Genomic DNA, 23,632 nt, shown 5'->3' with positions numbered 1-23,632 from the left:
CGGCAGCCCACCAGGCTCCCGTGTCCCTGGGATTCTCCAGGCAAGAACACTGGAGTGGCTTGCCATTTCCTTCTCCAATGCCTGAAAGTGAAAAGTGAAAGGGAAGTCACTCAGTTGTGTCCGACTCTTCGCAACCCCATGGACTGCAGCCTACCAGGCTCCTCCGTCCATGGGATTTTCCAGGCAAGAGTACTGGAGTGGGGTGCCATTGCCTTCTCCATTAAAGGATATAGCAGCCTTCAAACTCTTTTTTTAATTGTAGTTCTTATTCTTGGTCAGGCTGCTGTGCTAGAGGACTGGGGGGAGGGCATAGTAGTTTATATACTACGTAAGTAATAATGACATGCACACATGGGTGGTCAAGAGCAAGGAGAAGAAGCACCTGGATGTTCTGTCTTCATGGCTAGGAACTCAGGAAACGACCAACTTCAGGGAGACTGACTTCCTAATCTTTTCCTACGGCGAGTCTGACGGCAGCCTGTTCACCCAGCACTCAGGCATGACATTGGCATCCATCAGACTGACTTCAGTCCCAACTGAGAATAAACTTCAAACCAAGGAGCAAACACTGGTACAGGAACTAGGCCCAGAGGAAATGTTTAGATTATATCTGCAAGTGTTTATGAAGCTAGAGCCTTTGAGTTCTGCTGAAGGGCTGGAAGGAAGTACAATTCATATTATAAACTCTTGTCTTCCGGAGGGTCTGCCCATCTCTGAGGCCTGAGCAGGAATAGCTCATGCTGTAGAATTCACAGTGTCCTGGGGGGAGGCACCCGTTATAAAACAAGGGGCACAGCCAAGAAGGGCAGTGTGGCAGGCAGGTCTGCCGTGGCGTTGACAACGTAGTTGAGAAACGTGTGCTAGCTTTTAGTTAACCTTTTGAAAAAAATTTTTGGAGCATTAGTTGATTTACAATGTGGTGTTAGTTTCAGGCCTACACTACAGTGACTCAGTTATACATATGTTCATTCTTTTTCAGGTTCTTTTCCCATAGAGGTTATTACAGAGTATTGAGAGAGTTCCCTGTGCTCTACAGGGGGTTCATGCTGATTATCTATTTCTATATACAATAGTGCATATTTATCCCAAGCTCCTAATTCATCCGTCCTCCCACCATGTTTTCCCTTTTGTAACCGTAAGTTTGTTTTTGAAGTCTGTGAATCTGTTTCTGATTTGTAAATAAGTTCATTCATATCATTCGAAAAATGAGATTCCACATATGAGTGATATCATATTTGTCTTTCTCTGACTTCATTTAGTGTGATGGGTCTCTAGATCCATCCATGTTGTTGCAGATGTCATTATTTCATCCTTTTTTATGGTTGAGTAATATTCCACTGTGTGTGTGTGTGTGTGTGTGTGTGTGTGTGTGTGTGTGTGTGTGTGTGTGTGTAATACATACACACACAAATATATATCACATCTTTTTTAACCATTTCTGTCAATGGACATTTAGGTTGCTTCCATGTCTCAGCTATTGTAAATGGTGCTGCAGTGGACATTGGGGTACATGTAATCTTTTTGAATTATGGTTTTCTCCATAAATATGCCCAGGAGATTAAGTGTACTCTCTGTGCATAACAGTTAACTCCATTTGACGTAATATTATTCTTAATTTGAGTTTTTAATCCTTTCACTGGGAGATGTTTGCACGTCCACTTAACCCAGTTCAGCCTGCAGCACAATGAGCCTGTGCCCTGTGTCATCATTTATGCACTAATTAAAAACAAGACTCAGTGCTACAGCTGGGAGAAGGGCCCCTGAGACATTCCTTAGTTTGCACTTCTGGATCAGGACCAGGTCATGTGTACATACTCCTGTTGACAGAATTCTCTGACTCAGTGAAAGGTGGAACAAATAGTCTCTAAGTCTCTTCCAGCTCTAAACAGATTATTTTGGTTCAAAATAATAAAAACAAGCCTTGTAAAAAGCTGCAAATTTGAGGTGCTAAAAACTCTTTAGTATTTTAAAAATTTATTGAAGTTGGGAAAGATTGAGGGCAGGAGGAAAAGGGGGCGGCAGAGGATGAGGTGGTTGGATAGCATCACCGACTCAATGGACATGAGTTTAAGCAGAAGAGATGGGAGATGGTGAAGGATAGGGAAGCCTGGCATGGTGCAGTCCATGGGGTCACAAAGAATCGGGCACAACTGAATGACTGAACAACAACATGGTTGATTTACAGCGTTGTGTTAATTTCTGTTGTACAGCAAAGTGATTCCATTATATGTGTGTGTGTGTGTGTGTGTAAATTCTTTTCTGTTACGGTTTATCACTGTCACATTGAGTATAGCTCCTTGTGCTCTGCAGGTGGGGACCTTGTTGTCCATTCATTCCATACATAATAGTTTCCATCTGCTAATCCCAAACTCCCAATCCATCCTTCTTCCCTCTCTGGCTTGGCAGCCGCAAGTCTGTTCTGTGTCCGTGAGTCTGTTTCCATTTCATAGACAAGTTCATTTGGGTCGTATTTTGGATTCCGCATATAGGCACTTTGGATGGCATCTGTAGAACCTACGGCTTGACAGACTTCTACACTGATTTATGGTAACGTTTATGTGTCAGCAGAAGCCGAAGGCACCTGGCTACAAGATTGCAACCAGGCTAGTGCCCTCTTTCCTAGCTTGTGCCTGATGCTGCGATGTGCCTTGTAGTTCTCTGAGTTGTCTGTGGAAATATGCAAAATATGTACATTTTACTAACTGAAATAGTTATTTTGGAGAAGTTTGCCAACGGAATAACTTAGGGAAGAAAGTCTGTGTTTCCGAGGGACCCGGTTGTTGACGATACAAGCAGGAGATAGGAAATTTGGAAAACTGGGTTAAGATATCAGCAGAAGTTACCAGTTGACTGGAAGTCCCTGGGCATTCCTCGACACTCTCTGCATTCTTATTTTCCTCTTGGTAAAAGGAAAATAATTTTCTTCTTGATAAAATTGTAGGTTTGGCTTAAATGATCAGATTGTGTGTCCGGCCTTAAGAGTTCTGCAATGCTGAGTAGTCTTCAAGGAAAGGAAGTGATGCCTGGTTAGCTTCTGTTAATGGAACAGCTCATCATGGGGAGTGGAGGTAGCTGAGAACAGAGTTTGGAGACCTGCTAGGTATTTTCTACTTACTTGCTTCCCCAAACTCCCAGGTCAGATTAGATCAGGAGGGAGGGGGGTAACATGCTGGATTAGATTTGGTGGTGTTGCTGGAGCAAATTTTCTCAAACTCAGTGGGTTGAAATTGCACGCATTTATTTGCAGTTCTGAAGATCCAAAGACTGAAATAGGCTTCCTTGGGCTAAAATCAAGGTGTCCACAGGACTGTCTTCCTTCGAGAGGCTGTCAAGAGAATCTGTTGCCTTTGTCCAGTTGCTGGAGTCTCTCTGCAATGCTTGACTCCTGGTGTCTTCCTCCATCTTCACAGCCAGCAGCCGTCCCCCAAAATCCCTGGTTCTCCAACCCTGCTGCCTCCTGCTTCTAAGAACCTTTGTGATTAGGTTGGGTCCACTGAGATCATCCCTGTAGCTCAAATGGTAAAGAATCTGCCTGTGATGCAGGAGACCAGGGTTTGATACCTGAGTTGAAAAGTTCCTCTGGAGGAGGGAATGGCAGTCCACTCCAGTATTCTTGCCTGGAGAATTCCATGGACAGAGGAGCCTGGTGGGCTACAGTCTGTGGGTTCACAAAGAATCGGACACAACTGAGTGACTAACACACAAACTGAGATCATCCAGGAAAATATCTCCAGCTTGAGATTCCTACCTTCAGATCAGATCAGATCAGTCACTCAGTCATGTCCGACTCTTTGCGACCCCATGAATTGCAGCACACCAGGACTCCCTGTCCATCACCAACTCCCAGAGTTCACTCAGACTCATGTCCATCGAGTCAGTGATGCCATCCAGCCATCTCATCCTCTGTCGTCCCCTTTTCCTCTTGCCCCCAATCCCTCCCAGCATCAGAGTCTTTTCCAATGAGTCAACTCTTCGCATGAGGTGGCCAAAGTACTGGAGTTTCAGCTTTAGCATCATTCCTTCCGAGAAATCCCAGGGCTGATCTCCTTCAGAATGGACTGGTTGGATCTCCTTGCAGTCCAAGGGACTCTCAAGAGCCTTCTCCAACACCACAGTTCAAAAGCATCAATTCTTCGGTGCTCAGCCTTCCTCACAGTCCAACTCTCACATCCATACATGACCACAGGAAAAACCATAGCCTTGACTAGACGGACCTTTGTTGGCAAAGTAATGTCTCTGCTTTTGAATATGCTATCTAGGTTGGTCATAACTTTCCTTCCAAGGAGTAAGCGTCTTTTAATTTCATGGCTGCAGTCACCATCTGCAGTGATTTTGGAGCCCAGAAAAATAAAGTCTGACACTGTTTCCACTGTTTCCCCAGCTATTTCCCATGAAGTGATGGGACCAGATGCCATGATCTTTGTTTTCTGAATGTTGAGCTTTAAGCCAACTTTTTCACTCTCCTCTTTCACTTTCATCAAGAGGCTTTATAGTTCCTCTTCACTTTCTGCCATAAGGGTGGTGTCATCTGCATATCTGAGGTTACTGATATTTCTCCCAGCAGTCTTTATTCCAGCCTGTGTTTCATTCAACCCAGAATTTCTCATGATGTACTCTGCATATAAGTTAAGTAAGCAGGGTGACAATATATAGCCTTTACGGGCTCCTTTTCCTATTTGGAACCAGTCTGTTGTTCCACGTCCAGTTCTAACTGTTGCTTCCTGACCTGCATATAGGTTTCTAAACAGGCAGGTCAGGTGGTCTGGTATTCCCATCTCTCTCAGAATTTTCCACAGTTTATTGTGATCCACACAGTCAAAGGCTTTGGCATAGTCCATAAAGCAGAAATAGATGTTTTTCTGGAACTCTCTTGCTTTTTCCATGATCCAGCAGATGTTGGCAATTTGATCTCTGGTTCCTCTGCCTTTTCTAAAACCAGCTTGAACATCAGGAAGTTCACGGTTCACATATTGCTGAAGCCTGGCTTGGAGAATTTTGAGCATTACTTTACCAGCATGTGAGATGAGTGCAATTGTGCGGTAGTTTGGATTCCTACCTTAGTCCCCCTGCAAAGCCTCTTTTCCTTGTGCCATAACATATTCCCAGGTCCCTAGGAACACCCCTATCTCTGGGGCCGTTTTCTTGCCTCCCACACACTCTGGTGTTGCTGGCCTTGCCCTGGCCCAGGAGACCAGGCTTCCCTCCCGTGGAGGAGGTATTGCTAGCAGATTAAATCATCTTCAGCACTCTTGCGGGAGCTACACCTGCACTGTTCCAGCCTCTTGGGCTGCAACAGGAAGTTTATTAAAAGGAAAAAGGGGGGAAAATGGGGAAAGAATGACAGTTAAGAGATGGTTTTAGCAACTCAGAGTCAAAGGCAAAGGCTCTGGCAGGAGCGTCTAGGACATACACTAACTCAGTCGTGCAGAGGAAAAGGCAAACCGGTTCCCCGGGGCCAGAACCACAAGTACTTTGAGGCTTGTCTCCTAGGAAGTTAGGTGTGAGATACGAGGTTTCTGCTTCTCTGGGAGTTCAGCTGCAGTGACCACTCTTGCACTTGATGTTGAGGTCACATGTATTTACTTTCTGGTGTTGAGGCTTTTTTTTTTTAAGCACTGGGAAAGTATTGAATCCTCTGTGGGAAACAGATCCCTGTATTTAGTGTGGAGGTGACACTGACAGTGTTGATCGTTTGCTGCAGCAGAAGCGGCGCTGAATCTGTTCTTTGTGTCTCGGGGTGACATTTTAATTGTTACTGCATTAGATAAGAACTTATCTCGGTTTGTAGTTAGAGATGTAATTGATGGGGGACGATACAGAGTTTGAGGGACCAAACCTCAGTGACCCCGAAGACACAACTTTTTCCCCATAAACGGCAGCCACTTTGCACGCATGGCATCAGAAGAAACTCCGCTGGGCCAGGAGAATTTTCTCTTTCTCTAGCCCAGTCTGATTTTCTAATTTGCTTTGGTGGAGGCCTGCCAGCTGGCCTGCAAACCAGATTAACACCCCCTGTGAGTGGCGGATGAGCACAAAGATTCCGGGCTGTGTGGTTATGGGTGTGTCCAGTTAGCCAGGAGGTACCAGGGCTCCATAATCCGGACCCCAAGATATTGTAGTGCAGTGCCTTCGAGGCCTGAAACCTCTTACAGAAGAGAAGCCAGCAAGACAACTAGAACACGGTCTTCTGTGTTCACCATCATATGAAACATCAGCAGACAGATGCACACTGGGAATTTGGCTAGAAACTATAAGGAAAAGTGAAAGCTTGAAATATTATAAAATACCCAAGTCTGAGGTTTTCCCTAATTACTTGGAAATTTCCTTAGTTGTTTCCCTGATTTTCTTTTCTTTTTTGCTTTGTTTTTTTTGCTACTGTTTTTGCTACGTCTAGAAATAAGATTATTCTGGTCTGACAGTTTCTAGGAGGTGTAGCTGCTAGTTCTCCAAGCTCTGCTTTGGTTGTGCTCCATGGAAGGGTATTTTCAGCACAGCATCCTGACAGAGTGTCCTGACGGAGAGTCAGAGAAGCAAACAGCCCAGACGATCCTCTGACTGTGGGCCTCTAACGCATTATGACTGATGTCGTATGCTTCTTCCTTTTAGTTTTCAGAGCTCTAGTATAAGAAGTGTCCCCTTCACTGGAGGGGCAAAACTGTGGCCCCAGATGTTGTTGTTGTGCTCAAGGACTTGTTTTCTTAGTGAAGGTTGGATCATTGTGTTTCCTAGGAGGGTTTTGGAAGAGGTGGTCTGGGGAGCTAGGGGTGTTTGCCATATTTTACCTGGGATCCTTGACATTGAACTTCATCCAAGGCTAGCTTCTGTGTGGTCTTCTCTGAAGTCATCTCATCCCCCACCGAGAAACACAAGATGTTAGTTAGCTCAGGTCATTCTCGTAAAAGCAAAGGATACTCCCTAGAGCCCAGAGAACTCTGCCCCGTTTCCTTTCTAGAGGGTTTATATGTATAGCTCATTGTCATGTAATTAAGTGCTCTATTTACTGGCAGGAGTTAAGAGCCTATAATGGTCCTTTTGAACATTTAAATTAGAATTTTAATTTTATTTTTATTTATTTATTTTTTTAAATTTTATTTTATTTTTAAACTTTACATAATTGTATTAGTTTTGCCAAATATCAAAATGAATCCATCACCCTATTCAGGCATCCTGCTGCCTCTTCTTACCTTCTTCTCTGCTGCTACTGCTAACTCGCTTCAGTTGTGTCCGAATCTGTGCGACCCCAGAGACGGCAGCCCACCAGGCTCCCCCGTCCCTGGGATTCTCCAGGCAAGAACACTGGAGTGGGTTGCCATTTCCTTCTCCAATGTGTGAAAGTGAAAAGTGAAAGTGAAGTCGCTGAGTGGTGTCCGACTCTTAGCGACCCCATGGACTGCAGCCTACCAGGCTCCTCCATCCATGGGATTTGCCAGGCAAGAGTACTGGAGTGGGGTGCCATTGCCTTCTCTACTAGGGCTTAAAGGTGGGCTTCAGTGTGCCTCTGAGTGGCAGTGGCTGTTTCCAAAATCCTGCTTCATTCTGCGGGGGCAGAATTGGTGTAATCAGGATAAACCATGTCCGTAGGCACTCTCCTGGGCCTTTATTCTCTAGTTCTGGAAGTGTGGGGAAAAAACACCCACAAACAAAACAAAAACCCCCTGATTTCCATGAAGCAGCCATCTGAAAGCTCTTGGTAGCAGCCTATGAATTGTAGATGGCAAAAGCGGTACTTTGATTTTTAACTTGTGACTGTAATACATGAACTTGCCTTTACTTGAGAAAAGGTTAGTGTCTTGTGTATCTGGCTCCGTGTTGTACTGAGTTTGACTGACTCTGTTTTGTGTTGTGTTGAGCTCCATGTTGTTCTGAGTTTGACCGACTCTTGTGTTGTGTTGGGTTGAGCTTCTTGGGGAACAGAGACAGTGCGTGGCTAGGGCTACTGTGACCCAAGTGCCGCAGACCAGAAGGCTTTAACAACAGAAATTCACTCCCTCATTTTTTTGGAGGCTGGTACTCCAAGATGAAGGCGTAGGCAGGACTTGTTAGGGCTGGGAGGGACGATCTGTTCATGCCTCTCTCCTAGTTTCTCCTGGTTTGCTGGCAGCACTTCATGTTCTTGGCTTGTGGTCACCGTGATCTCCACTTTCGTGTTGACCCTTTGCGTGCAGGTTTGTGTTCCAATGTCTCCCTGTTGTAAGGACACCAGTCATAATGTATTAGGGGCCCACTCTGCTCTGGCGTGGCATCTTGACTGATTATATCTGCACAGACTCTATTTCCAAATAAGGTCACATTCTGAGTGCCTCAGGGTTAGGGCTTCAGTGGATGAATTTGGGGGAACACAGATTGCAGCAGAGGAAGTTTATCCGAGACTGAGATTAGGGAATCTGTCTTCAATGTTCAGACTTTAAAGTGCTGGAAGTTGTCATTGACATTTCGCTGAAGCCCAGCAATACCATATTTGTGTTTAAATCTGTAAATTCATTAGCCAAGTCATTTAATATGGGAACAGAGATCAGGAACAAAAGGACTCTGTTGAAGTAAGAGTGATGGCAGGAAAAAAGAAAACAGTGACAAAATGTCAAAGATAAAGAAAGAAAATACAAATAAGAGACAGCCACGATACTTATTTGGGGAGCATGTTTCAGATGGAATTTTCTGGGTGCAGAAAATCTATGAAGTGGGCCAAGCATATTTTATTGTAATAAAAACCAAGAAGTCAATATTTTTGATACGGTAGATTCTTAGCATTCATGGCATTAATCCCACACTTAAGAAAAAACCAAAGGTGAGCACTCGGGATGGCTTTGGAGGCATTTCAGTTTGTTGCTGACACCTTCCCTCCTGGTCCCCAGTGGGCACCTTCCTGGGACTGCAGCCTGTATCAGTAGGAGGCCACCTCCCAGTGCGGCCTAGCCAGCAGCACCTCAGCTGGCTCAGGACTCCCACCTCCCCCTCCATGGCTCCTGCTCCCCATGGGTCCACAGGGTGTTCCCTTGAAGGCCAAGGGGTCACTTGGAGGACATCCTGAGCACAAGGACACAGGGAATCCAAAGTGTCTCATTCTGTGGTGAAAATTGAAGTGACTTTTTGGCCACTCCATCTCATAGACTAGAAAGCTCCAGTTTTTAGCGACTCTCCTAGGGTCTATGTTTAGTAACAGGCGTCAGAAGGCATAAAAATACATGAGCAGTGGTGTTTAGTTGAGCAAGCTGGATTTGCAGACTGTCCTACCTACAGATAACCACCTCTGCCATGCAGAGGGTGCCTGGAGTCTGTACTCACCGGTGCTCTGAGATGGGCAGAGCCCCCAGGAAACAGGCAGCTGATTTGCAGAGAAAAAGGAAAAGCACATCACAGTCATGGTGCTTAGATAAAGGCCCAGCCTGTTTACTGCAGCATTGGGTGTTCATGGACCGTTCTGCCCGAAGCCTTCTAACATCTGTGCATTGCCAGCCCCTTTGAAGGAAGACCCCGACATGGAGCCCTCTCACCGGTCCTGTTAGGTTGGATCCAAAGCTTGGAGCTTGCTTTCTTCAGATGAGGAGCCTTACAGAATCGCACTCCCTCCCTCCAGATGTGTTTCGAGGATCAATACATGTGTGTTCCCTATTGCCCTGGGACTGTTATTTCAAACTGAAGTCCATATTTGTATAGTGTGGCCTCATGGAGTCATCTCATTCATAGACAGTCTAGCGTACATCTCACAATTCATGTTCTGTACACTCTTCACATGAAAACCCAGAGTTTGGAGCTTTGAACCCCTCCTGTAATTTTTATACTTTCATTGAAAGATATCTCAGGCTTTTCTCCTGTCAATCATTTTTGTTTTTAGAAACGTTCTCTATTTTATGAGATGACAGTTCCAGCATTAAGCTTTTACACACATTCTGCTTTTTTTTAGAAGAGGTCATATACTATTAGACCACAATCAAAAAGAATAAATTTACGTTGTTAAGTTGCAGTATATTTCAAATCCAGTGTTTCAGTGCTGTAACTTCTAAAATGTAGAGTCTTTTTGAAGAATATTTGAGCACCTAACACTCTGCTGGGCAAGACTATAACTATAATTTTATTCTATTGTGCATTCTCAAAATGCTCATTTCTATCAATAACTTTAAAACAGAAAGCCAGAAACAATATGTTCCATTTTAAGAAAAACTTCATTTATTAAAATTAAAAACAATCAGACACGTTCACTAGAGATGGCAGTTTGCAATATGAAGACTTTGCCAAAAACCATCCAGAGGGCGTAGATCTTTGGGTGTTAAAGATAGTTGCTTCGTTCAGCAAAGCTTGACTGAGCATCTGCACTGAGTCAGAGGCTTCCCGTGTGACAGAGGTGAGCACAGAGACTCTCGGGGCCCCGGCCGTGTAGGGCCAGTCAGAAATGAAGACAGTGTGTTTCTAAAATGATCATGTGGGAAACACGGTGAAAATATTACCAGTGATTGGAAGCCAGCCTATCACTTTTCAAGCACACAGCTGGAGAATAATGCTGAACCCTGTGTCGTCCTTCAGGGGAACCGGAGGATGCACAGAAATGAAAGACAGGGGTTCTGTCTCAGTCATGAACAGGATAACGGACCCGAGGCATCAGACAACGGCTCTAAAAAGTGATGTATCTTCCGAAAATGCTCAGATTTCTATTCACAGCAATTCAGCAACGACAGTTTCGCATCTGTTAGTCAGCCGGTTTTAATCTGCTGGAAGGCAAAGTATTTGACAGCTTCTTGTTCTCACGTACAGATCAGCTGCTTGGAGTGTAACCTTTAGGTGTGCTGAAATAACCACGCTTTACCACTTTTTTGTATAAAACCACCCAAACAGAAGCAGTCTAATAACTTGCAATGAGAGATGCAGAGACCCAGGAGATGTCTTTTCACTCGATATAAATTGCTCCAATTACCTCCTTTCTTCCTTTCTGTCTGGGGGTATTTTAACGCTCACCCTAGTGTCTAGAAGCAACTTTACAATTAAAGAATGGGAGCCGTTTGTGGCAATAGAAATGTCAGAACAGGATAATTCTTCCACCTCAGTGCCTTGCAGGATTTTAAACGAGTGAATGTGACTGCCTGATAAAAGGAAGAAAAGAAATGGGGTCTTTTATCTTTCACCTGAGTATGTAGAAATAAATATGAGTTTTCAACGTTGTACAGAATTTATAGCTTAAGCTTCTAATTGTTATAAAAGAGCAAAAATTCAAAGGCTGTATGTAGTACTCTATTAAACTTTTCCATGCATCTTTATGTTAAATTAATTTAGGGTAATGTTCACAGTAGAAAAGCTATGACAAGCTTAGACAGTGTATTAAAAAGCAGTGACATCACTTTGGCGACAAAGGTCTGTATAGTCAAAGCTATGGTTTTTCCAGTAGTTGACCGCCTGATGCGAACAGCCAACTCATTGGAAAAGACTGCGATGCTGGAAAGATCGAGGGAAAGAGAAGGGAGCAACAGAGGATGAGGTGCTGGGAAGGCATCATTGACTCGATGGACATGAGTTTGAGCAAACTCCAGGAGATAATAAAGGACAGGGGAGCCTGGCGTGCTGTAGCCTATGGGGTCGTAAAAAGTTGGACACGACTTAGTGACTGAACGACAGCAAATGTTTGCATGTCTAAGGCATTTTTTTTGACTGATTGAAATACTGTTGCGTCCAATTTCATCCAGGTTTCATGCCTGAAGGACAGGAAAATAGGTAAGAACATAGGAGATGGCTGAACATTCACTCTATGAAAAGTCACGGTGTCCTAATTTTTAGTCAGTGAATGCTTATGAGCTTGACCTTGCACTGCAGAGAACACATTTGTTAAGGGACTGGGTGTTTTCTAGATACAGGCTATGCTAAGTGTTTCACATTTGTCATCTTGTTTACATATCTTCGTGACTCATTTAGGCAAAAGCTAACGTCCTATTTCACAAATAAAGATGTCGGCTAAAAAGTTTAACCCTGGTTCTGCAAATTGGAAGGCTTTTTAACAACTGAGATTCCTGGATCCACTTCTGGAGAGTAGGATTTAAAAGTTGTAGAGGATAGATAGAAATATCTTTATGGTTGAGTTGGTTCCCCAGTTGGTTTTACTAAATACCACAATTTGGAGGCCACACTTGGCTGGAAGAGCGACCTCGTGTCGCACAATTATGAGCTAATAGTGCCGACCTTGGGACTCAGTCTGTGACCCCAGTGCTCATCCTTTGCAAGTGACCATTGTGAGGGCCTGAGCAGAGTCATTTAGAAACTATCATCGAATCCTCAAGGGCTTCCCAGGTGGTTTAGTGATAAAGAATCTGCCTGCCAATGCAGGAGATGTGGGTTCGACCCCTGGGTTGGGAAAATCCCTAGAGAAGAGAATGGCCACCCATTCCAGTATTCTTGCCTGGGAAATACCATGGAGAGAGAAGCTACAGTTCATGGAGTCATAAAAAGTCAGACATGACTCAGCAACTAAAGAACAACAATCAAATCTTAGCATTTGAAGGAGTCCTTGCTTTCATTGTGTCTGACATCTTTCTCCATGTGAAAGTCTCCTCCCAACATCTTTGACTGAGGGTGTCTGAACTTTTGTGGGAGGCAGATGAGCCTCCAGTTTGCTAGTCAGCCTTCTCCGTGGTTGATCCCTTCCTGATTGTTAGTAAGCTCTGCTCTGCACATGTGTAGTCCTTCTTTGGCATGACAGCCCTTATGCTATTCCAAGCAACCCAGCTTCTTCCTATTGAGGCTTTCCTACTCTGGGCTAACTGTGAGCCCCCTACAAAGGAAATCCCATACAACCCCCATATACAACCAAGATCTCAACCACAGAAACCTCCCAGCTCAATGGGCAGGGTATGGTGTGTCTGTTCCTTCCAGGGTAGGATCATCACTTAGCTTCTGCAGACCCATGGTTCATTTTCTTTTCCTCCTTTCTCCCTTAGCTCCGTATCAGAATTTGGACACTTGATCATTGTTTATAACACAAATCTGAGTCTGGCTTGCCAGAAGAAATCACTGACATTCCAAGTCAAAGACAGGCAGGATTTAAAAGAGCAGAACTTGGAGCATTAAGAGAGAAGCTAGCTGTGCCGAAGAAGCATGCATCTCAGGTCCACATGGCCTGGGGTCTGGTGGCCCTGGCTGTGCTGGGCCAACCTTTCCTAGAAGAACAGGCTGTTCCTGACCAGCTCCTCCCCTGGAGGAAAAGCAAACAGATTTTTCTCCTATATTAAACCCTTTAGCCCTTTGTGTTTAAACTCTTTCCCATCTTGTTTGAAGTCCCCCCACCCCCCCGGAACAAACATTTATCATAGGCAGTGTAAATAACAGCTGACACTGCGTTGACTTTTCTATAACTCTTCTGAGCTGTCCATCATTTAGTTCGCCAGGAGTTGGGAGACCTGAATTCATGTCTTTCTACCTTGTCACCCATTTAGAGTCCAGACAAGTCTTTTAATTCTCTGGGCCAAAGTTCTTTTGTGAAATAGGGTTAATAAGCATCCTTGCCCTACCTTGTGAGGAGGGATGCTAAAAATATTGCCTAGCCAGAGTCTTGATGTATGGATTACATAAAGGCCATACATGGTGTGACTATTTAGTTGCCATTCTTCTTAACACCACTGTTGGCTTCTCCGTGGAATTCAGACTCTTTTTCTAGTGGGCTGTTTTCTTATTTTGCTGTTGCTCTTAAACAGGGTGGAGTTGTCAGAAATATTTACCGGAAAATTCTGACCTTGTGGGGAACAGATCATTCAGAAACAGCTCTCTTAATTGAGCTCAGATGAGCCTAGAGAAGGGTGTGTGTATGCACACACATGCACACTCGGATCTGTGCTGGCTCCATTTGTTCTCAGGACGGAAACAGATAAGAGACTGTTTCCCCTGCAGATCACCCAGCTCTTTCCTTGGCTGTAGACTGGACTCCAAGAAGTCAACTTTTTACGTCTCCCTGGGGATTTAGGATTATTCATCTGGCTTTTTGAGCAATACCACTTTTAACCAAGTGGAAGTATAAGCAGATCTTCGTGTTTCCTGGTTGAGAGGGAAAGAATTATGGGTAGGAGCGTTTAGCTGAAGATTCAAGTCACTGCAGCTGCCCATTGTCAAGAGTATTATTGCCTTCAGGTCGTAGGTAACCCTGGAGTGGAAGATACAAATAAGTTATCTTGTCTAGGTTCTATTTGTTGATGCTCTCAGGCTGTCATCAAGTTTTCTGTGGATTTGTCTCACATCTTCCCCTCTGTAAAATATCCATATCAGACAGTATTTTCTCTGGCTTTCCTTGCAGAGATACTGTGGGAGTTAATGAACAGATCTCTAGCAAATGCTTTGAAAATCAAATGGTGCCTCAGACATGATAAACATTATTTGGTCCTCATTTGGAGTGTCTAGAAAAGATCTCTCATTTCTTTCAAGTAATTTTAAGAAGGTGGAAGAGAGGATGTTTCTCCTCTTGCAGTGAGGTGCACTGCTTGTTCGGATGCACTACTTAGGCCATCACATATTAACATGTAGTCATAAGTGGAGAAGGCTTCTCTGGTGGCTCAAACAGTAAGGAATCTGCCTGCAATGCAGGAGACCCAGGTTCAGTCCCTGGGTTGGGAACATCCCCTGGAGGAGAGAATGGCAACCCACTCCAGTATTATTGCCTGGAGAATCCCATGAACAGAGGATTCTGACGGGTTACAGTCCATGGGGTCGCAAAGAGTCAGACATGACTGAGTGACTAACACTTCATAAGAGGAGAAGAAAAGGAGCCCTCACTGGGTCTGCCAGAACCTTCTACTACAGATACAGACCATTACAAACACATCACAGTCTAATCAGCATCTAGTAACTGGGTGTCTACAGTGTGCCGGTTAGAATATTCAGCTGTGCATTAAAAGAAGAGTTAATAAAGAGTCTAAGAAGTGGACACTTCCACTTCCTAAGATTAGGAATGGCATTGTGGCCCTTACTCACTTGGCACAGGACAGACAAGAGTGAGGAGACCCAATTTGGGCTCTTTCCTGTATGTGTTTGCCAGCGGCTCATTTGTCACTAAATGTCTGTATTTGTATGTCACCCTTTCCCCCCAAATGTTCTACTCTCAGTTTAATTCAGCACTGTTTTGTCATTTTATGATATGTGGAAGTTTTAGAATTCACTTTCAAAATAAACAATGAACTGAGTTATAATGATAATTTGTTGATTTCTCGCTGGCTTTTTTTTTCTTGTAAGACAAATTGCATTGATTTCCTACTTTCTTCCCCTCAAAAATGACTAAACCCCAAAATGTCTGGAGATTTTTTTTTTTTAAAGTACAAGTAAACCCCTGTTTAGCAATATTGACTGCAAATGTGCTGCGTGGGAATTTCACCACTATATAATTGCCTTCTTCATTTCTTTTCTTGCTTAACCAGTGTATATAACCACTGATTTATAAGTGTGAGCCGTAATAATGTCAGCTGTCTGCTGACATGATTGGAGAACTTATTATGAAATGAAGTTAATTTTCTGTCTTCTTTTCTTGGGAACTCTTTTACACTTAATTTTAAGCAGATAAGTGACATAAAAGACCCAACCACTTGAAGATAACGCATTTAGAAATTGCTGATTGATGAGCTTATGCTTATCTAATTTTGTTTTAAAAAGATCCTAATATGTCTTTGGAGACTAGATTTTTGAGTGGAGGAGCAAAAATACTCAAGGATAGGTAGATGAGATACTGGAAAAAGGAAAACTGAAGGGCTCTGACTGAGTGTTTTTATGTCTCCAAAAATTATTTTAATATTTAATCCTGGAATTCATGTTTTAGTCATGGTTGTCAGTTGTGGAAAATATTATTTGGCTTAATCATTTTAATTAAAATAAATGTTTGCGTTTGAAGCAAAACAGTTTATGTTGTGAGAGGAAATAACATTTTAGGCATCTCTTTCTTTGCTGGATTTCTTTTAGAGATAATGATCTTTTGGGCTGCTTTCCATAAATATGCATATCATACTTGTGTTTCTGTTTAAATGCATGCATGAGTAAGAAGCACTGAATTTGATTAACTTTATTAACCATAAATAATCAAGTGGACTCTTTTACATTAACCCTTATTTTATTGTGCATCAGCCTTTAGACATTTGGCTATCTGGACAAGCAATCATTTATATGCTTTTAAAAAATATTTATTGCTTCTTTGACTAATTGCTTCTTATCCAACTTAAAGCCTTTTGCAGGGGTACCATTTTTTAAAACATTGCTAGAAGCAGGCAGAGCAGTGTCATTTTTCAAAAATTTAGTGTCATTTTTATAGACAAATAACACTTGTAAATGATGGATAATAGCCAGCAGAATGCCGCACGGTATAAAGTGTGTGTGAATTATATTTTCTGGGAGTGAGGAGGTTAACTTGTCTATGAACTAATTGAAAAGCTTTATGGTAAATGTGAAATGCTGTGTGCACATTATTGGCAAGACTTAAACCAGCTGAAGAGGGGATTTTTTTCCTTCCCCTGGGAATTATTCATTATCTCATCCTCTTTTCTGGTCAGCTGATGTATAAGAAGAGCATCTCATAAGGCATCTATAGTATTTATAAAAGAATAGATGCTTTTCTCAACAAGTTGGCAGGTTAATATTTTGCTTATTAAAAATAGGAGTGGAGGTGAGTGCGAAATTATTGCTGCATAGTGATTATTTCTGTGTTTACACAGGCCACATGTATCAAGCTAACTGTGGTTTCCATTCCTGGGAAAACAAATGGCAAGAGATAGTCTTGATTTGTTCTGCGGATTGCACTATAGAAGTCACAAGAATTTAACACTTGCATTGAAAAGGGGTCACTCATGAGTCTGTTTTTACAGTGGACCTTTGGGTTAAGTAGAAAACAAACTGTCTCAAGTTAGTAGCAGTTGGAATAAACGATCAAGTGTATTGTTGTTCTTCAGTCTCCAAGTCCTGTCTGACTCTTTGCAACCCCATGGACTGCAGCACGCCAGGCCTCCCTGTTCCTCGCCATCCGCCAGAGTTTGCCCAAGTTCATGTCCATTGAAATGGTGAGGCCATCCAACCCTCTCATCCTCTGTCATCTCTTTTTCTCTTGCCCTCAATCTTTCCGAGCATCGTGTTCTTTTCCAGTGAGTCTGCTCTTCGCGTCAGGTGGCCAAAGTATTGGAGCTTCAGTTTTAGCATCAGTCCTTCCAATGAATATTCAGGGTTGATTTCCTTTGGGATTGACTTGTTTGATCTCCTTGCTGTCCAAGGGACTCTCAAGAGTCTTCTCCAGGACCACAGTTCGAAAGCATCAAAGAATTAGTACCTTAGTAAAAACTTGAGAGACTTCGTTCATCCAAAGGTAGGACTTTTCCTGCCTGCGGCATGCTTGTGGGCATCCACCCTGATAAGGGAGAAGAAGGTGTGTGTGGTGCCTTTTCATCATCCCCTGTGTTCTCACTGCCCTTTCTCATTGGGTTTGTATTGAGAAAGAAAAGGATTGAGGAAAGAAAGGTAATTTAATTGTGAGAAATAGAGAAGATTTCTTACCTGCCCAGTCTGGTTAAAAGCTGGCTTTGTGTTTTCTGGGCTAAGTTGCCATGTTATGTCTTTATCTCTGGTGCTTTTCAGTTTTACTACAATGTGTCTAAGTTGGATTTCTTTTTATTTACCCCAATTAGTATATCTGTGGATTCATGACTTATCACCTCTGGAAAAGTCTCGGTTATTATTTCCTTGAATACATATCCCCTTTCCTCCATCTTTTCTATTCTTTTCTTCAAGGACTGTGTTTAGACTTATTTTAGACCCTCTCATCGTATCCTCCAGTTAATGTTTCTTTTATATTTCACTTCCTTGTCTGTCTGAATTGCCCCCTTGCTGGGGCAGCCTTTTCCTTCAGCTGCCCCCAAGTGCCCTCACAGATGGTGATTTTACGGTGGTCTGCTCCATCTAGACCCTGTTGGGGTCACCTCATCCCCTGGAAGAAGCCTCAGGGTGACCTCCGGGCAGCATCCCCATCATACGTTCTGCGTGTGGCTCCCCAGGTCAAGGCCCCTTTGTTCCACCTGGGATCGGGGACCAAGGTGCAGGTGTTGTCCAAGCAGTTGTGTCCGCCCCAGCCTCCAGGCGGGGGTCGGCTTCCCGTCCCCCTCACTGGGCAGCCTTTGGCTCTCGGGCAGCCATGTGGAGGGCAACGCTTTTCTTCTTGGAGCTTCCCTCATGAGACTCAGATGAGAGTGGGCACTCCACTCACTTGCTACCCCAGCCCAACCCCCGCAGCATTGGTAGTGATATCACAGCACAGCTTTTTTTCTCAAAGAAAAAGAAATTCTCTCTTGACCTCCTTTTATTTTGTTTTAATTTAGAGTGGGCAGAGGGTATAAACAGTCATGAAATAGTTGTGATAATGCTAACCTTGAAAAGTTCCTTTGAGAAGCCTGACACCTCACTTTGGAAGTATGTTTACACCTGTTGTGACTGGAGAGCTCGTTGGAAACTGGCACTTTAATAACTGTCCATACAGGACTTCCTTGGCAGTACAGTGGTTAAGACTTCAGCTTTCAATGCAGGAGGTACGCATTTGACCCCTGCCCATGGCACCCCATTCCAGTACTCTTGCCTGGAAAATCCCATGGACGGAGGAGCCTGGTAGGCTGCAGTCCATGGGGTCGCTAAGGGTCAGACACGACTGAGTGACTTCACTCTCACTTTCATGCATTGGAGAAGGAAATGGCAACCCACTCCAATGTTCTTGCCTGGAGAATCCCGGGGATGGGGGAGCCTGGTGGGCTGCCGTCTGTGGGGTCGCGCAGAGTCGGACACGACTGAAGCAACTTAGCAGCAGCAGCAGCAGGGGTCTAAGATCCCACATGCCTTTCAGCCAAAAAACCAAAACTGGTAACAGAAATATGGATGTGAGAGTTGGACTATAAAGAAAGTTGAGCACCGAAGAATTGATACTTTTGAACTGTGGTGTTCGAGAAGACTCTTGAGAGTCCCTTGGACTTCAAGGAGATCCAACCAGTCCATCCTAAAGGAGATCAGTCTTGGGTGTTCATTGGGAGGACTGATGCTGAAGCTGAAACTCCAATACTTTGGCCACCTGATGTGAAGAGCTGACTCATTTGAAAAGACCCTGATGTTGGGAGGGATTGGGGGCAGGAGAAGACGGGGATGACAGAGGATGAGATGGTTAGATGGTATCACTGACTCGACAGACATGGGTTTGGGTGGACTCCAGGAGTTGGTGATGGACAGGGAGGCCTGACATGCTGAAGTTCATGGGGTCTCAAAGAGTCGGACACGACTGAGTGACCTAACTGAACTGATAACAGAAAAAATATTGTAATAAATTCCAAAAAGACTTTTAAAATGGTCCACATTAAAAAATGTCTTTTAAAAGAATAGCTGTCCATATGAAAAGTGTTAGTCACTCAGTTGTGTCCGACTCTGCGACCCCAAGGACTGTAGCCCACCAGGGTCCTCTGTGGGATTTTCCAGGCAAGAAGCCCATATGAACATATACAAATTGTGTCACCCCCTGTCTCACAGGATAACTTTTCTCCTTCCTCTCACCTCCTGTTTGTTAAACATCCTCTAAAATGTAACAGATTTCCGGCTTTTCTCTGCAAGCTCTTTGGTTCACTTTTTTTTTATTACCTTGCAGAAAGTACCTGTTACTCACTGATATTGAGACACAGGAAGAACAGAGTGAACCCTCAGAACCCTGACAGGGTCACTACAGACAGGGCAGGGCAGGGCATGCTTGTTTGGCACGTTTTCGTTTTTCAGTGCCAGGACAGATTAAACCCATTTAGAAATACAATTATGTTTATATAGCTACAGCCACCAAGGAAGTGGAGTTTAACTCTCCATCCCTGGAGTGTGGGCTGCTTTTTGTGACTTATTCCCAAGTGCCATTTATGGTGGGGGCTGCGGGGGGAGGAACCTGGTGAATGCCTTCTCAGCCAGGTGGTCAGGGTCAGTGTCAGCAGTGGTGAGTCACATGATGGCACATGTCCTTGATGAGACATGACAAGAAGGGTCCTTCGCCCCTGTGGTCCTCTCCTAGAATCTCAGTCCAGGGATGAGAAAGGCATCAGTAAAACCCTAACTGAGGGACGTCCTACAAAATGCCTGACTGGTACACCTCGAAACAGTCAAGGTCATCAGAAATGAGGACAGTCTGAGAAGCTGTCGTGAACTGGAGGAGGCGAAACTGCAAACTGTAATGTGATTGGGTCCTAGAAGAGAAAAAGGATGATGGGGGAGAAATTGTGAAAGTAAAAGGAAGTGCAGCATGTAGTTAGCAGCAGTAAACCCGGGTTGGTTCCTTCCTTGTGGCAGAGGTAGTCATGTAAGATGTGAGCAGCAGGGTAAACTGGAGAGTTTACCCTGGAGAGTACAGACGACTCTGTACTGTCTGTGCAGCTTTGCTTTATATCTGAAACTGTCGTAAAACAAAAAGGGTGTTTCAGTCAAACATTTTAAAATAAATGTAAGTAAACAAAAATAGCTATCAAAATAGTTTTCCTAATAGCTCCTAGAGATATTCAATGTGTGGTTTGTCTGTATTTCAACAAAACCTTTGACCGGCTTCTAGAAGGGATGGGAAATTGTAGCTGAAGGGTAGCACCGTTAAGTGGATGGCGTTTAGCACCGTGAGGGGCACAGCCTTTGGAGCCGAAGCGACTGGGTTTAAAGCCCAGTTTCCTTCCTTGCAGCTGTGTGACCTCAGGCGCGTTAACACTGCTGTGCCTCCGTGTCCCCTTCTGTCAGATTTCTATCCTGGCATCATCACTTGTATCTCCTGGACCCTCTGAGTGCTCTTTAATTATTGATGATCAGATGAATACATTTAGTCATGGGTGTTTTGTGATTGTGGTCATGCAGAATGTTATTTATGGTTTTAAGGAAGCACTTCATATGGTTGGGATTATAAAAGGTGTCCTGTAGATACTGCCATGTTTCATGCCAAAAAAACTTTCATTGTCCTCTCCAGAGGCCCTTTCAAGGCGTCAGGGCCAGGCCCTGGGCCACCTTTTTCCAGGTCTGACATCTGGCTTTTTGGTTGACTCTTCAGATGGATGGGAGCACTGATGTGGCCTCTGGGTCAAAATTAGCTTTTGTTTTATCATTGTCCTTTTGTTAACTTGCCTTGGTATAGTACAGATACACACTTTAAGAAAAATAGCTTTGTTGAGATATAACTCACTTACCATACAACTCATCCATACAAAGTCTTTTCACACTGGGCAGTCCTCCCCGCAGTTGATTTTGGACCATTTTCATGACCCCCGGAAGAAACCCTGCACCCTGTAGCTATCGCCCCTGACCAGCTCCCCACTAAGCCCACTCCTAGAAAAACCATGAACCTACTACTTCGGTTCTCTATAGATTCCAGTTTCACATAAATGGAATTATATAATATGTGGCCTTCTCTGTCTGATTTATTTTGCTCAGCATAACATTTTTAAGGTTTATCCACATCTTAGTGCATGTAGTTCCTTTTTATTGCTGAACAGGATTCCGTTGAATGTACAGACCACATTGTTCACACTTTTTGGCTGTTACAGAAATGTTGCTTCAAGCATTTGTGTGCAGGTTTTTGTGTATATGTTCTCAGTGTTCTTGGGTATATTCCTAGGAGGGGACTTGCTGGTTGAGATGTTTAACTCTACGGTTGATGGTTGAGGAACTGCCAGACTATTTTCCAAAGTGGCCGCATCATTGTATATCCCGCCTATAGTGTATGAGGGTGCTAATTCCTCCATAGCCTCGCCAGCTCTGGTTATGATTTGATTAAATCTACTTTGCTTTTTGTTGTTACTTGTACTTTTAGTGTCGTATCTAAGAAAGCTTTGCTAATCAAGGTCATGAAGATTAACTCCTCTATATTCTAAAATAGTTTTAAAAACAGTTTTAGCTCTTGCATTTAGGTCTGTGATTGATTTTCAGTTAATTTCGATGTGAGGAAGAGACCTCTTGCTTTCCTTCTGTGAGGGGGCATCTGTAGTTTTGGTTTGAGTTACATGACCAACTTCTGGTAAAACCCTGGGGTGCCAAGTCTCTAATGAGCTTTTCTGGGCAGAAACATTGTACCTGTGTTGTTGCATTTTTGTTGAGGGCGGGGAAAGTGTGATCAGTGTAAACCCTCACAGAAAGGAGAGAAAGGGAAGACTTTCTGTGGATTCCTCCAGATTCCCATGTATCTTTCCCTTTGTGATCTAGCTTTGCATGCTTATTGCATGGCTGTGATACATCTTGTTACAACGCTGCCGAGTCCCTGTCCTTTCAGCAAGTATCTAAGCATGATGGTGGCCCTGGGCTCCCTGCACAGGGCCCCGTTTCATTCCCTAGCACAGGGATGTCTAGTTGTTCCAGCATCATTTGTTGAAAGAAGACATAGTTTCAAAGGGAGATTTAACTGCTGAAAGCTCAAGCTCTTGGACACCAAACATCTAATACAAGTTCACACATGTAGCCAGTATGTGGACTAGGATAGGAACCTATTTTAGTCCGTTCAGACTGCTCTAACAAAATTACTACAGAGTGAGTGGCTTAAACAGACATTTATCCCTCACAGTTCTGAAGGCTGGGAAGCCCGAGATCAAGTGCCAGCTGATGCTTCTTCCTGGCTGGTGGATGCATGTCTTCTTGCTGAGTCCTCAGTTGGTGGAGAGAGAGGGGGCTCTGGTCCTTTCCTCTTTTTATAAGGGCACTAATTCCATCATAGGAGCCCCACCCTCATGACTTCAGCTAATCCTGATTATCTCCCTAAGGGCCCACCTCCAGCTCTATCCCCCTGGGGATTAGGGTTTCCATATAACGTTCAGTCCATTATTAATAGGACCCCATCTTCTAAATTCTGGGCCACTTCATGGTATTTACTCACTTTCTCTCTGGTACACAGAAAGGGTCAAAATGAGACCTCTCGAGTTTGCTGGATGTAAATAATTCATCATAATGACCTGCTTCAAGCTACTGGCCTTGTGTATATCTTATATGTCTTGTGTAAAAAGCACCTTGGGTATCTGACTTTCATCATCCAAATTGCTGACTAAAAGTCATCTATCCACTTAATCAACAAGGCTTATAGATTTCTCTAAAATGCAAGTAAATATTTTGCTTTTTTATCATGAAGGCTTTTTGCTTTTTTTTTGTTTGTTTTTCAGTCACTAAGTCATGTCCGACTCTTTGTGACCCCATAAACGCCATAAACTGCCCCCCCCTTTTTTTTTTTGCTTTTTAAGTGTCCAAAACCAGGTTTGGATTGTCTTTATAAAAAAAATAGCATGGGGTATCTGAAAGAGCCTGAACTTTGGGTGTAGGAGACCTGGGGTGAACTCTGTTCCTGCCATTTACTAAGTATGCGCCCAGTGAGTCCTCCGAGCCTCACTCCCCAGAAGAATTGTTGAGAGGGATGCACGAAATAACGTTTATGAATGCCTAGCTTGTCATTTCTTGGCATACGGTAGTCGCTCAGTAAAGGGTTGCTATTTTTGTATCTGGTGCTGAAACCCCAGCTATCACGCATTTTTTCCTGTGTGGTCCTTTTTCTAATGCTCTTATTTGAATATGCTTCGGTCAGTCTTTTTTCTCAGGAAGTTAATGTAGTCATTATGTTTTCTAGCTGGTTTGATTTACTCTGGCTCTTTGGGAGTTGAAATCTCCCAAGTTTCAGTGTGTGTGTGTG

At 43.7% G+C, this 23,632-nt stretch overlaps 1 protein-coding gene across 1 annotated transcript in view; it reads left to right on the top strand.

Moving 5' to 3' along the window:
- The first annotated feature begins 7,430 nt into the window (after positions 1-7,430).
- The window catches only part of AFF3 (AF4/FMR2 family, member 3), a 551,769-nt gene continuing 535,567 nt past the window's right edge, over positions 7,431-23,632 (top strand). The window contains exon 1 of the mRNA XM_010829861.1: positions 7,431-10,613. Coding sequence (XP_010828163.1) covers positions 10,531-10,613 — 83 coding nt within the window. The 5' untranslated portion in view covers positions 7,431-10,530. The remainder of the gene's footprint in view (positions 10,614-23,632) is intronic.

The sequence above is a fragment of the Bison bison genome, unplaced genomic scaffold, assembly GCF_000754665.1.
Source record: "Bison bison bison isolate TAMUID 2011002044 unplaced genomic scaffold, Bison_UMD1.0 scf7180017864508, whole genome shotgun sequence".
Classification (NCBI taxonomy): domain Eukaryota; kingdom Metazoa; phylum Chordata; class Mammalia; order Artiodactyla; family Bovidae; genus Bison; species Bison bison.
The sequence above is the reverse complement of the archived record's forward strand: the minus strand, read 5'-3'. Positions and strand labels throughout refer to the sequence as shown.